At 34.3% G+C, this 16,834-nt stretch overlaps 1 protein-coding gene and 1 long non-coding RNA gene across 4 annotated transcripts in view; one reads left to right on the plus strand and one right to left on the minus strand.

Moving 5' to 3' along the window:
* Positions 1–14,032, minus strand: part of Ostn (osteocrin) — a 47,554-nt gene extending 33,522 nt beyond the window's left edge. The window contains exons 1-2 of the mRNA XM_004834776.3: positions 13,851–14,032; positions 2,072–2,167 (exon numbers count right to left, since the gene is read on the minus strand). Of these exons, the coding sequence (XP_004834833.1) occupies positions 2,072–2,167 (96 nt within the window). The 5' untranslated portion in view covers positions 13,851–14,032. The remainder of the gene's footprint in view (positions 1–2,071; positions 2,168–13,850) is intronic.
* The window catches only part of LOC106009370 (uncharacterized), a 60,769-nt gene that overhangs the window by 10,046 nt on the left and 33,889 nt on the right, over positions 1–16,834 (plus strand). For 2 of the 3 annotated variants that reach the window (XR_002393732.2, XR_015441023.1), the window contains 2 exons: positions 6,266–6,383; positions 8,062–8,661. This is a non-coding gene — a long non-coding RNA (uncharacterized LOC106009370). Of the gene's footprint in view, positions 1–6,265; positions 6,384–8,061; positions 8,662–8,683; positions 16,489–16,834 lie in introns of those variants that run through there. The other variant, XR_015441024.1, reaches the window with a different exon arrangement.

Raw genomic sequence — 16,834 nt, forward strand, 5'->3', positions numbered from 1 at the left:
TAGCACTCACATTTCTTTTTTTTTTTTTTTTTGGTACATTTTATCGGTACATTTTAGGTATACAATTCATTTACATTTATCATTGGGTACTTGTGCCTGAACATGATGTATCTTAGTTCTTATTTTTTTCCCCATTACCTATGTGTCCTTCACCTCCACCACCCTTCCCTATTTACATAGACTTTGTTTCCATTTTTTTCTTTCTCATAATTTTTCCTTTCCTTTCTTCCCTTTCCCCTTCCCCTCCCGCCACTCCTACACCTTTGGACCTTTTCCTATTTCAAATTATCATTTATTCATTTTAATCATTTTTGTCCTTATTTACACTTTCAGTCTCTCACACTAGAGAAACTATTCTGTATTTACACATGTGTGTCCTATTTATTTCACTTGAGTATGGCCTCAATATGCATCCATTTAGCTATAAATGACTCTAGTTTCTTGTTCTTTATGGCTGAGTAGTACTCCATTTTATAAAAAAACCACATCTTCTTTATCCAGTTTCCAGTTGATGGACACTTGGGCTGTTTTCCAACCTTAGCTACTACAAATTGTGCCGCTATAAACAGAGGTGCACATATATCGCTGTGGTATGATTCTTTTAATTCTTTGGAGAAGATACCCAGTAGGGGAATAGCTGGGTCAAATGGGACCTCTAGTCCTAGTTCTTTGAGGTATCTCCTAGCACCCACATTTCTGATGAATATTTATTGGCTGAATTCTGAAAAGAAAACCAAGCTTCGTTCTATTTTCCTATATTCTGTTACCACTCATTCATTATTTGATATAAGCCACTAAAAATCCATTGTCATCAGGTTCTGCATAAGCTTTAAGAGATTAAAAAAAAATGAACAAAATCCAGTTTCTGTTGGCAGGGAAAACAATATCTCCATCCATGAGATGTGTTAATAAATACTCACAAATATCTACAGTGCATCAGAGTGATCCTAATAAATTTATGTTCCCCAGGTAAATTTTTTCCCTTTTTATTGTCATTTTGTACTTTGCACAAGTCATCTAAGGATAAGGGTCCAGTCTGCGAAATCTTTGTCCCTTGTTAGGGCCAAGTACACCATTAAAAAACCTTGCTGCTGTTAACAATCCTGAGTTATTCTGTAGCCCAGGAAACACTATCTTTTCTACCAGACTGAAACTATTCTCCTTATTGGAGGAAATTTTAGCACTAGTGGGTTGTTTTCCTTTCCTCCCCTTAATCACATTCTTGCAACTTCCACACTCTTGGTCCCAGCATAGAAACTAGAGAAGGAAAGATTCTAAAATAGGGAGAAAGAAACCCCAAAGTGTCCAAGACAAAATGTTAATGGGCAAAGATCTTTGATTTCCCAAAGCATCTTCCGAAAACTATGCTTTCATTCTTCTAACTAACACATACATAAATACAATTTTGTTTCTTTTTAAAGATATGTTTAATCTTCAGAGGAAAAAATCATGGAATTCATGCAGAAGTTATTCTTTTGGAAAATGCATTTCTGACTCTCATTTCATGTTATGTAAGAAGTACAGAGAATGTATGTTTTTAATAAGATAAAAATGAGCCAGAGTAACTTTGCTCTGTGTGGAAATGTTCTCTTATGTTTTTCTCATATTTGTTCAAGGTACCAAGAAACTGTTTATATTATAATAAAAGGTTTACCTAAAACAACACAAAATTTGGCATGCAAATTTCAAATTGCACATACAGTACTTAATCTTTATGCAACTGAATTAATAAAAGTGTGGTTGAAATGATAAAAACTTTTCTCTTAATGCTCTTCTGTTTGAGGAATGCATATCTTTCTTATCATTTCATGTCTCTTAACATATATATAAGTGACTTGTTCTGAATCCACTGAGGAAAGAAGATCAATAATTATTGCTGTTTGCACTTAAAGCTTTCAATCTTGAATGATGTTGGAAATAAAAATAAAATAATAGAGAAATACATATGTCTTTGATTTTATACTATCAAATAATTTTCCTATTTGTCAAGGAGACCTCCTTCTGACTCTAATAGAAGTGGTTGATGTTTTTAAAAAATAAAGACATGGCACTGTACACTGGTTTTTATCACCTCGGTTGTTGCATCCACTGAGAGAACTTTTCCTGAGCTCCAGAGCACCAGGAGAGCCAGGATGAAGTGTGCACCTGCCGGGCCCCAGTCCAGCATCTGAGGGTCACATACATCAGGGTTAGCATTAATAAATTAGTTTGAAAGAGAAAGATAGAAAATAAAAGTTCCTCCAAAGCTTTTAGAGGAAAATAATAAGTTAAACTATTCACTTCTAGGGAATGCATTTCTACCAACTTAAATAATGCTCAGTAGAAGCTATCAATCTCTCAGAATAAAATCTACAAATGTTTCATTTTCATAGAGTCTTTTAGATTGGGCTTGTAGAGATATAATTTATAATTTAAAGAATTCAAACTAATCCGGCATCTGAGAAATTCAGTACATATAACTTTATTTTTCATCTAATCCAGAGATTACAAGCTCATGCACTTAAGTGAAAATTTGGAAAATGTGCAAGATATAAGAGAAAAACACCAAGAGGAGTCTGAGGCAGAAAGAATGTGGTAGATCTAAAATAATTTAAATTCAAAATTTCAAACACACCCCACATTCAATAGGAGAACAGCTTTACACTCTTGTGTTATGTCCAGATTTCTTAAACACCATTTAAATGGAGGGCATCTTATAGAAAATATTATCAAATTTCAAAATATGAAAATTTAAAAATCTATAAGACGAGATACAATAAACACAACTGAAAGACAAATTGCAAATTTGAAGATATTTTCATCATATATACAAAAGCAAAATTAGTACCTGGAAAATGTAAAAAATCTTATCAATAAAATGTAAGAAAATTGACAAATAAAAAGAGGCTTAAGTTATGAATGGAAATTTTATAGAAAAGGAGGTAATTTAAAGGAAAATAAACATTTCCAGATATATCCAACTTATTTAACGTAAATATAAAGAGAAGTGATTTTTACACACATCAAGCCAAGAAAAAATTAAAGTCACTATGTCAAATGTTAAAATGGTACTGGGAAACAGAAGACGGCAAAAAATTCTGCCAGAGTTGGAGATGGATCCAACCATGTAAAAACTTTGGCAATAAATAGAAAGAGTGAAATGGTCCTGTCCTATGACACATTTATTTCATTTCTACTACAAATCCCTGAGAAACTCCTATATCTTACAAGGAGATATGTCTGAAAGTTCTCAGCATCATTGTTTTCAGTATCAAAAAATTAGAATCAATCTATGTGCTCCATTCAAGAGAATATACATTTATTAATGAAGACATTCAAAGTATAGATGAAAAGCTTATGATTTAGCTGTATTTATGCTTACTGTTATAACAAATGATTTTTATAAATGTATATGTATCTATATGTATGGATTTCAATAAAACACTTTGGGGGGATAGAGAAGTGTTAGAACAGTATATACAGCATAAAATCATTTACCAAAATTAGAAATGTGTAAGCAATTTGATACATTTTGAAATCTATACATGTAATTAAAATATAAGCCAATGAAACCTGATCGATGATTATGGTTGCCTCCAAGGATGGAGAAAAATGAATAAGATTATGGAGGAACCATAAGATACTCAGTTTTTAATCCATAATTTTAAAGAGTAGATGTGCAAAAATAGATTTGTTTATTCTGAGTAATGAGCACAAAACTCTGTCATTTCTGAATTTCTGACTTTTGTATGAAAAACCACACCACTGTACCTCCAGCTAAATCTCATCTATGCTTTATGTCAGGGTTGATGGCTGTCAGTTTGACCACTGGACCTCCTAATCCTGCCCAGTCCATGAAGAGGCATTGACCTACTGAGGGAGGAGCACAGACATAGGTTAGAAAGAAGCCAGTTTGAGTATAAGCTGTGGCACTTTACAGACGGCATTGGCAAAGTTCCAGAAGGTCATTCTTTATGAACGAACACCTCAGAAAACTTCTTAAACTTCCTTAAAAAAATCAATCGTGTGGAAACCCTGCTGGGGCCAAAGAGAATTTGGATGCTAGAATGAAATTTGAAGAATAGGTTTGAGTCCCATTTTGCTATATTATTATTATTATGACCTTGGATACCCATCACGTAGCCCACTTGAATTTCATTTTCCATATTTGTGTAAGATTTGTTTCTCACCTCAAAAGAGTTTCAAGATGATTGAGTTGATTTACCCATAATCCCTTTATCTCATGTAGTATTTGTAATTTGTAAATGAAGGAACATTTATGCGGTTGTACAAAGTATTTCCTTAATAACTCCATACCTATTGCTATGACTGAGATTTTATTTATGACACTTCAGAAATTATTGCTGTGTAGGGGCCAGGAATTTAGCTCAGTGGTTTCACTGCCTGCTGCACAGGCACAAGGACCCGAACTCGATCCCCGGTACCAAAAAAAGAAAAAAGAAAATTATTGCTGTGCTATGAAACCATAGTGTACATCTTACTAATAAATGTTATTGGTTAGAATACGAATAAAAATGTTTTATACAGAGTAATGTCTCTATGAAGTATGCCGATTACACTTAAAATGGAGATTAAAATATTTTAATATGACCTACAGCATTTATTTGATCAAATATAGGTTTTCAAATAATTTAGCTTAAACTGTTCATTTGATGTCATTATGACATCAATTATTCTATTTTGGAATCTTGTCAGATAATGCTAATCACTAGCTTCTTTGTACTCCATCATTTTGGGGAATGAAGCAATAAATTCTTTCTGTGTTCTCTTTTTGTCAAATTGATATTTAATTTGAGTTTTTCTGTAAGTACCAGAAAACAATGAGTCATATGTCTCTAAATTAAGAAAATAGACATAAAACGGGGGAAAATTTAACAGTTATTTACTGAATATAACTGAATATAACCAACCAAACGCTGCCTTCACCATCCTTTAGAAAGTCAGCCACTGAATCACATCTTTCTCTTGATTTTTCTCATGTTTCTTTGGCTTTCCTCCACATAAAGGAAGATATATTAAGAACATAGCTGCATTTAGAAAAAGTGATCTCATATTTCTTATGTACCTTCTTTTATAAAAGAGCTCTCTCATTTAATCAAAGATAAACTACAATTGCAATACTTTCCTTCTTCATTTTTAAGTATGTTAAAAATAGGTTACAAAGTGTGAATTCACCCAATTTTATAAATCCTTCCATGTGGATTTCCTTTAACTATTTTTATATAAATTTTACTAACCAGAGTTCTCTTCATCTCTGCAATCTTGTAAATGGCACAGGATGATGGGTTTTTATAATATTGACGATTAATCTGAGACATATATTTTTGTGCATGGGTGTATATTGGAAAAAAGTCATAATGCATCATCTCACAGATCACCACAGCCTGATTATTTGGATAAGTAGGTGTAAAAATAAATGCTGAGTTTAAATACATGCATTTAATGGCTTAAAACCATGCATCGTAGCCAGTTAACTGAAAGGCCAAATTCCTAAATACGGCCTTTGATACACTAATGCAAACACCACCCTGGCACCTGCCACACAAAAGACATTTGATTAACTAGTTGAAACTTGATTGCTACAAAATTAGAAGCAGAGGAAATTATAGGGAGGAAAGGAAAAGACTCCATTTATCCCCCTTTTCCTATTTTGTTGATAGTAGATAAATATAGCCCATGATTTAAAAATCTCCTTGGCCCATGTACACTCCAGATCACAGAAGGAAACCTCAAAGGATTCACTATGTGAATTTACTGAAGCATTTGCACTCTTTTTAACACATAATTCATTTTTATTAAGTTTTGAGTAATATTCCACAGAGTAGTGAGGCATTTCAAAAGAGACCGTGGGCGTGGAACTTTCCTTAGAAGATTTTGTGTGTACTTCTTTCACTTTTAGGCAATAGGACTATTATATATTTTCACTTTTTAGATAATACTGCTGAATAAAAAGTGTTTATTGGTGTTTATATTGTATCTTAAGCTTTGATTCAAAGACTTTGGGCATGTATGAACTCATTTTATCCTGCAACAATTCTCCAAATTAAGACTGGCATAATAGTGGATTGATCCAGGTAGAAAGGAATGGAGATTTGTCGCTTAAATTAGGGAAACAACATATATTGTTTATTCCTTTGGAACTGTCATAATTCATAGTACCACACTGCTGTCAAAGCTCAGCAGTACAGAAACCGGTGCAAATATATTCAAACTAGACTGTAGTGAGAAGATTGTTAATATGAAGAAAAATATTTTCATTATTCAGAACCAGGGCAGCAATGAGTCATTCCAAGTGGTCTTGGAAGAAGATAAGACTGAGAATCATTTTGGAAAAAAAAAGGAGAAAGCAAGCTAGAGTGAAGAAAAGATCTAAGAGAAGCAAGGTGAGCCAGCTTCTGATTTAACACGTTGTTAATGAATAAAACTTAAATTATGTGCATTTGAACTCTGATATTAAAGAAAAACCATTACTTGGGTGATTAAAACGTTTTCTTCAATTTGAAACTTTATAATTAACATTTGCCTTATGGATAGTTGATCAAAACATTAGAAACTCAGAAAAGTACTGGGTTTTTGTGTGAATCTTCATATCATCTGAGAATTTTTTATTTTCTCTAGTATCTTGCCTGGAAATATTTTAAGCAGACTCTATTCCACCTTCCCTTTTTCAACAAACATTTTTTAAAAAGGACTTTATTAAAAATAAAAGATTAATGTTTTTCCTTTCCCATCCAATGGAGAAGAACTTTAGCAATAGTAGCTAACAGAGTGAAAATAATTTCTAGAGTGCTTAAAAGTGAATGCTTAATACAATCCCAGTGCAGTTCACTGCAATAAGATTTGTAGTGCAGACCTTGTGGGACTCAGACTGGTCACTGGCTCTGTTGTTATTTAATAATGTGGTATCGAGCAAACCCTTTTCCTCTAGACCCATGAAACTGGGGTTGGCCTCACTGACCTCTGATGTTGCTTCTGGCCTTTCAAGACAGTTGGTGACTCTGACTTTTTCCTGCTGGAAGTGCAAACACCATAGATAATGATAGTACTTGGTACAGAATTAGCTAAGAAATCTTTCTGCTGTTCTTCACACCAGCTGGACGCTATGCACAAGACTGTCCTTAGCGGTGACATAAATATTCTCCTGATAAATTTAGGTATATTTCTAGCTGAAAAGACGGCCTCTAAAGCTTCAATTTTAAGATTTATGCCAATAGATTCTATTTTTAAAAATGTGTTTTAAGAGGGGCTGGGGATTTAGCTCAGTGGTTTCACCACCTGCTGCGCAAGTGCAAGGACCAGAGTCTGATCCCTGGTACCAAAAAAAAAAAAAAGGTGTTTTAAGAAAGAAGAAAATGCTATCCATTAAGTTGTTACATGCTATCAAGTACAAGACATTTAAATTTCAGACATGTTAAATGTAAGGGAGAATTGATGAAATGTAGTATATACATTTACTTTTAAGTGTTTACTTGGGACTTTTTTTTTTTCCTCTTATTTGAAAGTCACTAGATTCATTTGCCCTACAGCTTCAAAACAAAAATTGTTAGAACTGAAGTTCCATAGGCCAAAGAGAAGAATTACATCTTCTCTTTTGGATTCTCTTTTGGATTTTGAGAAGGAAAGGATGCTATGATATTGAACTTGATTTTCAGATGTAAATTTTTAAAAACAGATAATATTAATGATTTTAAAGAATCGACTGTGTCTTATTCCTTTACGGTTAGAATTCATAGTTTGCTTATCAGAATAAGATGATCACATGAATGTACTCTCAATAAACACAAACCTTGGTGGATACAGAATTAATGGATGTAAGGTAAGTGATTTTCATAATAAGAATTTTCAGATACCTGAAACCTCCACAAATATTCCACACTTACACCCTCAGTTTACATATTTTTATATGCTACTCCAAAATCTTGCCTATGAATTAATAAATATTTTAAAAATAAAAGGTTGGCTCCCTATGTAGGTACTCAATAACATCAGAAAACTACAGAGTTCTCCAAAGAAATGTATATACAATTCAGAAAAAGAAAAATAGTATGATTTTTTCCACAGATGTGTTACTCTCATATGTGGGACCCTAGAGGATGTCGTATATCTCAGAAAACCCACTACACTGCCGGCCTTGAGAGAAGAAACTGAAAATGCATGTGCTGCAATCTCAATGATCAAGGTTACCCAAGCAGCAGTCAGCTGTAGTAATAAATGTCTGGAAGCTCATGGCCACCGCTTTGAGCACCTCTTGTAATTTAGAGGCCAAAAGCAAAGTGTATTAATCTCATTAAATTTAATATTCAAATATCTATCAAGTTTTTCTTTTACTGAACTGTGCATACATTTTTTTAGTGGACTCTTTGTGTGATAGTAAGGAAAAAACTCAGGATTAGATTTGAAAACTAGAAATAAATATCCTTGCTGCGCTTCTCATTGGCCCGGTCACTTTGTGTAAGACTTTTAAATACTTTATTGTATAATAAAACTTATTTCATTAATTAACAATATTTAATTTATTTTAATTTTAGGGATTTGATTAGTTTACAAATAGCAAAAGTCACGCAGGGCTTATGGTTACTAAGTAAAGGTAATAAAACTATTTAATTGTATAGTTAATATTATTTACTGAAAATAGGACAAATATATGGAAAAACTGACTACATAATTTTTTTCATTATTTTAGCATAGCTAAAACATTTACCATGGGAACTCAAGAATGGTGCATGAAACATGTCATGAACTATAATTTAATGTAAGAGACTGATTATGTTATAAAGAAACAGTTACTGAGCTGAAGGAAGATCATTGAAGCCAACTTCTCCCAGGAAACATGAAGTTCACACTCACTCAGCCATCTCGAGAACCATTCATAGACACAATATGAAAACTTACATTAAAAAATCAAGAGGAGAAGTTGTAGTTTGTCATTCTACAGATAATCTCAATATTTCAATGTGTAGCAATATTTTAATGGAACTTTGAATGAGGTTGTTTCTGGTTTTCTTTGATGAGTGAAGTGACCAAGAAACATTAACCTAAAGCTTTGGATCATTGGGTTCACTGCTTTATTGGAACTGTGAGGCCACAAATTTTGGAGAAATTGGCTTTCTACACAGCAATGGAGTGTAGCTGTGGCTTTTGGTACTTGGAAACAGGGAATAATTTTAATATTCTCATAACTCAAAATGAGGAATAATTGAATCAAGAACAGTTGAACTGTAGCTTGTAGCTTCTTTGGCTAATAAATACATGTATAATGTATAATACATACTATATATTATATATTATATATATTTCATATCCTCCTCAGTACATCTGAAAAATACTTATGGTACTTAGCTATTTATTTAAAAATTACCTTATGAAATTTAATTTTTAATAATTACATGATGGCCATTATGCCTTATGATTTGGGTATAATTTTGAAAATAAAGTGCAAATTGATACTGTGAAACTTAACATTTCCTTATTTTTTACAAAAAAAATTAAAGTAAGGGGAATGTGTTCTTTCTTACTTCTTATTGCTCTTTAATTGACAGTAGTAAATTTTCTGAAGTCATGAAGCCAGTTACAAGAGCCATAATAACAACTTATATTTTCAGGTTTCCAGTTTCATGCTCTTTCAAGTATAAACTATGTGTATAAATATAAAACATGCTTCCATCTCCAAAACAAATTTCAAGTAAAGTAAGAAATTTTTGGATGAGTTGTTACTAATGTGATAGACACCTGAATTTTAAATGACTTTAAATGCAGTGCAGATCTTACTGTGTCACTTTCCCTGAATACTACAAAGCAGGAAGAATAATTTACCTGTGCATGTATATTGTCTTTTATTCTATTTGGCACTATTTCCATTCTTTTTCAGATACTATTGCCTTCCAAAAGAAAGATCCCATTAAAGGTCAGATGTGTCTGTTTAACAAAGTTTAGTTGTGCTGTGAACTTCTGAGAGAGCAGGGACTATGCCACATTCGTGAATTCATCTTAGCGCCTAAGAGAATGCCTGGCATAGAGCCAGCACTAAGTTCTGAATGAATGAATGAAGCAGCCTCCTGTGCTACTTAAGCAGGAGGGCAGTGCCACTTACATCAATGCGTACACTAATCCATATCAGTCATCTGATCTAAATTTAGAAAAGAGAAGAGGTGGATCTAGGTTTTTACACCTACAGTGAAATGTGAGGAAGGTCATGCTAGAATCCTGGCATGTTCATTAATGTTGCACATGATCCATTCTCATTCTAATGAAAGTGTCACGTGACCCCATTTCCCAGTCATCACCCGTCTAGAGTTTTAAGATTTCTTCTCATTAAACAGTAACCTGCACTTAGATTTCTGAATAGCTAAACATTTTCTTATATAAAACTATGATACCTCTAAATGAAAACGAAGTTTGGCATGTGGCCTTATACAATTATGTTAAAATTTGTTGTTTAATTCCAATGCCCACTAATGGGGAAAAAAAGAACCTTTAAAACTATGGATAGGGAAAATTATGAGTTCCAAGTAATATACTGGCTGGCCATTTGATGCATAGGTAATTTTAATATGGTACACAAAAGGTTTTTAGAGGGTAAAATTGGATAAATGAAGTTTAATATAAGATACATAGGCTTCAGGATGATATGGAATGTCATTACGCCTTTCACACTTTGTCCCACTTTGAATGCATGTATAATATTTAATAAAAATTCTACATTTAATTTATATTATTCAAGCTTATGTAATCAATAAAATAGTACTCTCTAACCTGCAAATAAAGGAAGGAAAATATAAATTGTATAATAGTCAAGCACAGGATGGTACCAGGGTGGTAAAAGTCAGGAAGACTCTTCTTGTCCTCCAAGCTGTTCACTTACAGGACTTTCTTCCTGCATCAGCTGATCTTGCTGGAATGATTGCATCCCTTCAAGCATAATTATTATAAATAACCTTTTAAAAAATCATTTGCGTAGTGGTTAATTAATTTAAAATAAATTTATTTCCTTAATCCTCACAACAATCATGCTCAATCTAATACAGAAAGTATTATTCTATTTTGTATAAAATTGATAAACAGATAATCTGAGTTCCTTTAGAACCTTGATTTTCTTTCTCCTGGCATTGGCTGTACACTTTCCAACACAACAAAGTGAATAAGTAGAAAGACATTAGTTATGAACTTGTGTAGACCTAGGTCTGAATCTTGATCAGACATGTTATTTAGCCTCTGTTTTTTAGAAAAGAAAAGTCTCTGTTCTTTTCAAGAAAATGGGGCAAGGATTTTTTTCAGGCTTATTGAGGATTAGAAATAATACTGGTAAGATGACTCATACAAGTCTGCTAGTCAAGAAGTAATATTTATATTATCCAGCTATTGTTTCCAAATGTGACAGCTTTTCACAATATTTTTACTAATATTTTCTATTTTTCTGAAAAATATCTTTTTCTTCCTTAATTTTAAGTAATAAAATTAGTCCTTGCCATCTGAAAAATAAAATTAATAAAATTAAAGTCTAGAGGGAAAGTAATTTCACTAAAGAGCGTCCTGGGAAAGGGTCATTTGATGCATTACTGTATTATTATTCTCAGCCCTGTGAAAATATTAACATACAAACCATAGAGAATATCCTTCTAGGTAAAATGCGAAAGGAAAGAGAACTCAGTGACATTCAAAACATAATTAGTCTTCAAGCCCAAATCATATTAACTAGAGGGAATTTTTCATATCACTTTATGCAGTGATTTTAAAGGCAGTTTTCACATGTGTAGAGCCCATGTGTCAAAGGAATATAGAACCACGGAAAGTCAGAGGCAATATTAGAACTCTCAATAGACAGAAAAAGTGAGACTCAGAAAGACTTTGCTTGAAAGCGAGGCTCAGGAAGGAGGTAAGGAAGGGTTACAGTGACAACAGGAGGAGAGCGAGCTGAGGCTGGGGCAGAGGGATTATTACTGCAGGGTGGAGGAGCTGACAGGGGTGTCCCTGAAGGGTGACAACGAGCAACAGCCACTTTAAGCCAACCAGGGCACTAAGCAATCAGTGGCAAGTGATGCTTGTCATTGTTCCATAAAGATATCCTGATACCTGTTTGGAGAAATCAGAGGACAAACTCAGCTAAAAATGCCTTACATCAGAGACATCATCTAACCTGGGGGAGGGGGGCGCTGGTTAGAGAGGTTTCCACGGATATGAGGGAAATTGTGTGTCCCTAACTCACACTCCCGGACCCTCAGCTTCACCAAGAGTAGAGAAAAGCCTCAGAGAAGCTGAATGATTAGTCTAGGGTCAAAAAGCTGTGGAAATCAGTCTGGTTTTCTGACTCCAAAGCTCGTGTTCTTTTGAACACAATCTAAGCAAAAATTGTCTGGTGGGTAGGGATCATTTTAGATAAAAAGTTGACAGAAAGTTAAATGAGATAACATTGAAAGATTAGCCTCTAGATTCTGTGAAGCTGAGTCCCTTTTCTGCTGCATGGAGAAAATTGACTCATAAGAGAGCTTCTCCAGATCATTCTTTCGTCCTCATGCCTGGCACTGTTCATTCCTTTTGTCTCTTTCAGTAATATAGTACTTTTGAGCTCTAATTTGTGCTTAAGGCTTGTCTCAAGTACGGAGATATACTGGCAGAGCTAGGACAATATTTTAGGATTTCTTACTTTGAATTATTTTCCTTTGAGGCAAGTGCAATTAATCTAATTTATCAACCAGTAGTACAAATCATAAAGAGTATTTGAATATGGGATACCCTGAGGTTGAGCTGACCCTTTAGTCAGCTAGACATCTGCTTCTCTCCTGCCCTTGATTCATTATAGGAGTTAGTTAAAAAAACCTTGGGAAATAAGGAGAAAACAAATGTCAACATTAAGTACTTTAACTTCTTGAATGAAATCACAGTGCAATTCATAGATAGGGAAACTTCAGCTCACAGCTGCACAAGGCTCTCTTTTAAACAGTTGTATCAGAGAAGTACCAAAGCAGAGAAGATGGAAAACATGCCTAATGACGTTGGGTAGATAATCAGCAAAATGATAGTAGTCATTCTGTAACTTTTATGGGCTTTAAAAATCACTATAATCCATTTCTAAAAGTATAACTTTGAAACAAATAACCACATTCCTAAACCTATGGTCTATTATAATTCAGAGGGACAATATTTTGCATTGTTCAAGTGGAATTTATTGAATGCATACTTAGGTTTATAGATAAAAACTTGAAACAAAACTGTTCTCATACAACTCAAATCTGTGTTTTAGAGTTTGAATTCTTAATTCAATCACTAAGTAGCAAGAATACTTCAAATACTGAAGAACAGATATGGTTTAAGACTACTTCAACTACATTTTAATATCACATTTACATATTATATTTTATAATAATCAAAAAGGAAGTTTTAGGATTTATAGAATATAGTTTGATTACCTTAGGCGTGATCTTATGTTCCCTTTTTAATAGAAATAAAGATAAAAGAAAGTTTCTTTTCTACACAGATTATTTAAGCTAGACTAGTGTTGCACATTAAGTAATTTCCTGACATTGACATTTGTGATAAAAGCAAAGTAATACCATTAACATAATATAGAATAATTGTCTTAGTTCCCTTTCCCTTTGTTTTGAAATTTTAAAAAAGAGCACAAAACAATGTAAAACGTGTGAAGTGTCTGAGCAAACAATTAACCCCACCTTAAATTTGAAATACAATAGCATCTTGGATAATCTAATCATTTTAGAGAGGGAAAATTACTTTAAAAACCTCTTTTTAAATTTTCAAAACCAAGATATAAAAATATATTTTAAAAGTATGTGAAAGTAAATATACCAGTAAAGAGGGAAAAAAATATCCTTAAATCTTTATCAGTTTGTACTTACCTTGTAATAAATCAGGAGATTCTAACTATAGAGTCCTGTCTGTGTAGTTTCTCCAAAACCCAGTCTTCATAGTGAGTTTTCTCTCGAAGTTTTTATAGTCCCTTACTCCAATCCCTGCCTCTGCTTTCTCTTACATCATTTCTACAGATTTTCCACTGAACATTTTACCAAGCCTCTTTTCAGTCTTCTCTCTCTCTCTCTCCCCTTCTCTCCCTCTCTCTTTGCCACTTTTTTTCTCCCTCCTCCTTCCCTCTCTCCCTCTCCTCTATCCTTCCTCCCCTATCTATGACTTTATGGCATTTAAGAGCAGTGAGAGTTTAACTGTGGAAAATTTAAGTATGCATTAGGTATTGTGTTCAGCTTCAGGCACATCACCTCTTCCTGAAGTTTTACTCCAGCTCTGAGTACTACAAATCGTGCTTGGAAAATAAAATGCCCTAAAATTGGCTAAAATCACCAGGGAATTTCAAAGTAAGATTTAAAGAGATTATAACCAGAAACCCAAACTGATTTATTGGTGCCTTTTTTGGAGCCTTAAATTTTTTTTTTCTTTTTTTTTTTTGGTACCGGGGATTGAACTCAGGACCTTGTGCTTGAGAGGCAGGCGGTAGAACCACTGAGCTAAATCCCTGGCCCTGGAGCCTTAAATTAAATGATCATCTAAGGATATCATGAAGTGTCTCCTCCTCGGTCAGGTGCACAACGCTGTGTCAGTGAAACCCACAGCTACTTGGTAATTAACAAGCTGTACTGGGAAGCTTGTCACTAACAAACCTATAAATACTGAACTGTGACATGCAGGCTATAAATGCAGATGTTGTAGTCATTCTTATCTTGCTCCTGTTTTCCACTATTTTAATTTTCTTTCGACTAAAACATTCCTGCCTCTTTGTGAAGGTTTCCCTCCTTCTCATTGTCTACTAATTACCTTTGTATCTTTACGTTCACAAATTATTAAAAATAAACCCTTACATTCTAAGGGGAATATGTGATGGCATGAGATCCTTTTGGCTTATTTGATCCAGCAGCAGGTTCCCATTTAACAGACACAGAGCCTGAGGCTAAGATAAATGAAATGACTTCTCAGTATCATGCAGGTAGGGGATAAAAACAGAGCCTGATTTCAAATACAGAGCTCCTTAATCCTGTATGTGGTCTTTTGCACATGCCTGCATTTTGTCTTGCTACTTAAAAAGCTAGAAAAGAGAATCCAAACCAGATCATACTTTTGCACAAATAGAAATAAATTTGTTCTTTTGGGTTTTGCTTAAAAGCCATTTAAAATACTACTCACTAGTGTAGGAACGATTACATGGTGAATTTGGAACGTGAGAGGAGAACCGACTAAAGCACACTGAATTGGTGGGACAGTAAAATGCTTCAATTTAAGAAGGGTTTGAGGGATAACATATGTCCCCACAAGCTTGAAATGTGAGTAGTTGGCAGCTATAGCTCACAAGTCAAGATAAAAATACATCCTCATTGTGGACCCTTGTTTAGACATTACTGCCATGAAACTATTATGTATCCTGAATCCACATGATGGAAAACTCTCAATATAGATTTAACTGATGCATCTCAATGCTACTGTAGCCAATATTCTTGACGTACCTTCTACCCTTATTTGAAATGCCTCCCTTAGCATGCTGACAAGTGATATCTGTGGCTGATTTATTCCAGATCTGTCCCTGCTTAGACAGTCCAAAGATTCCACCCTATTTGTGGATTTTGTTGACCTAATTCAAAACTTTGACTTAACTGTTCTGCTGCAGTAGAAATAGCAACAGTTTATTCCAGGAACATAACCATGGTAAATAAATTTAAGCCACTTATACAGGCTTCCGTACATTATACACTGCTAAGTGATTTACTGATGCATTTGTACATGCTAGAAAAAAATTCAAATATTTATAAAAAGAGGGGAGAAATGGAAGCATGCAGAGAAATAAAAGAAATGGAAAGTAAGCATCCTGTGATAGAAGGGGAAAACTAAGCTGAAAAGGGGATAAATATTGATGAATGCTTTGTCATTTAGCATATTTTAGCATATTTTTATTTAATTCCCAAAAAATTTTTGCCAACAAGGCATTACTTATATGAGAAGTTCAAATCTGTTAACTACATAGTCCAGGTCCTCATAGCTTAAGTGTTGGGATCAGGGATTGAACCTTGGTATCTGTCAGTCAGGAGTCTGGTGATAAAGAAGAGGCACTTTCAAACTTAGTAAATCAAAGAATAAGCAACTTGGGCAGAGGGTATAGGACCCAGGGGGATGGTGCATGAGAAGGCTCCAGAAATTTCCAGCTCTGTAGTCCCGAGGGACTAATGAGGTTTCCAGGGACCCACGGACACACGCATCCAGGTGGAGAAAGTTATCTTGCACAAGTGTGACCTTTTATCAAAAGATAAAGTTTATCCAGAGCAAACTAGAGAGGGAGGGAACCGGTAAAACAAACACTAAAATTTCACTGTACAGTACTTCTTTCCTGTGCCTTTTCCCTTTGGTGGAATCCGACTGGCAAATTAATGAAGAGAGCGGGGAATAAAAGAGACCCAGCGCATTGTCTAAACTCAAAACTGCGGAGAAACAAAGAGGAGTCTGCAAAGACCACCATGACTGCAGATGCCACAGATACCGGTATTGTAATGTAATACCTCCTAACTTTTTTTCAAGTCAGCTTACTGAAGGATAATTAACACACAGAATTCAAATTCTGCTCCTTTTAAATTGTACCATTTGATGGGAGTTTGTAACTTCCACTGCAATCAAGGTCGAGAAATTTTCTATTGCTCTCCAAATTTCCCTCAAGCCCCCTTTCAGTCCATGTGTACGTTCCCTCCAAGCCCAGGCAGCCACTGATCTAGTCTGACCCTGGGATTCTGCCTTTCCTCAGAAACTGCAGGAATTAGATATACAGTAGGCTGGGTTTGGTGCCTGGTTTCTTTCATCCAGACTAATGTTTTTAAGATTTATCCATGATTTT

The sequence above is a fragment of the Heterocephalus glaber genome, unplaced genomic scaffold (assembly GCF_053883595.1).
Source record: "Heterocephalus glaber isolate CG9 unplaced genomic scaffold, H.glaber_assembly_v1.0 deba00001504, whole genome shotgun sequence".
In the NCBI taxonomy this organism is placed as follows: Eukaryota; Metazoa; Chordata; class Mammalia; order Rodentia; family Bathyergidae; genus Heterocephalus; species Heterocephalus glaber.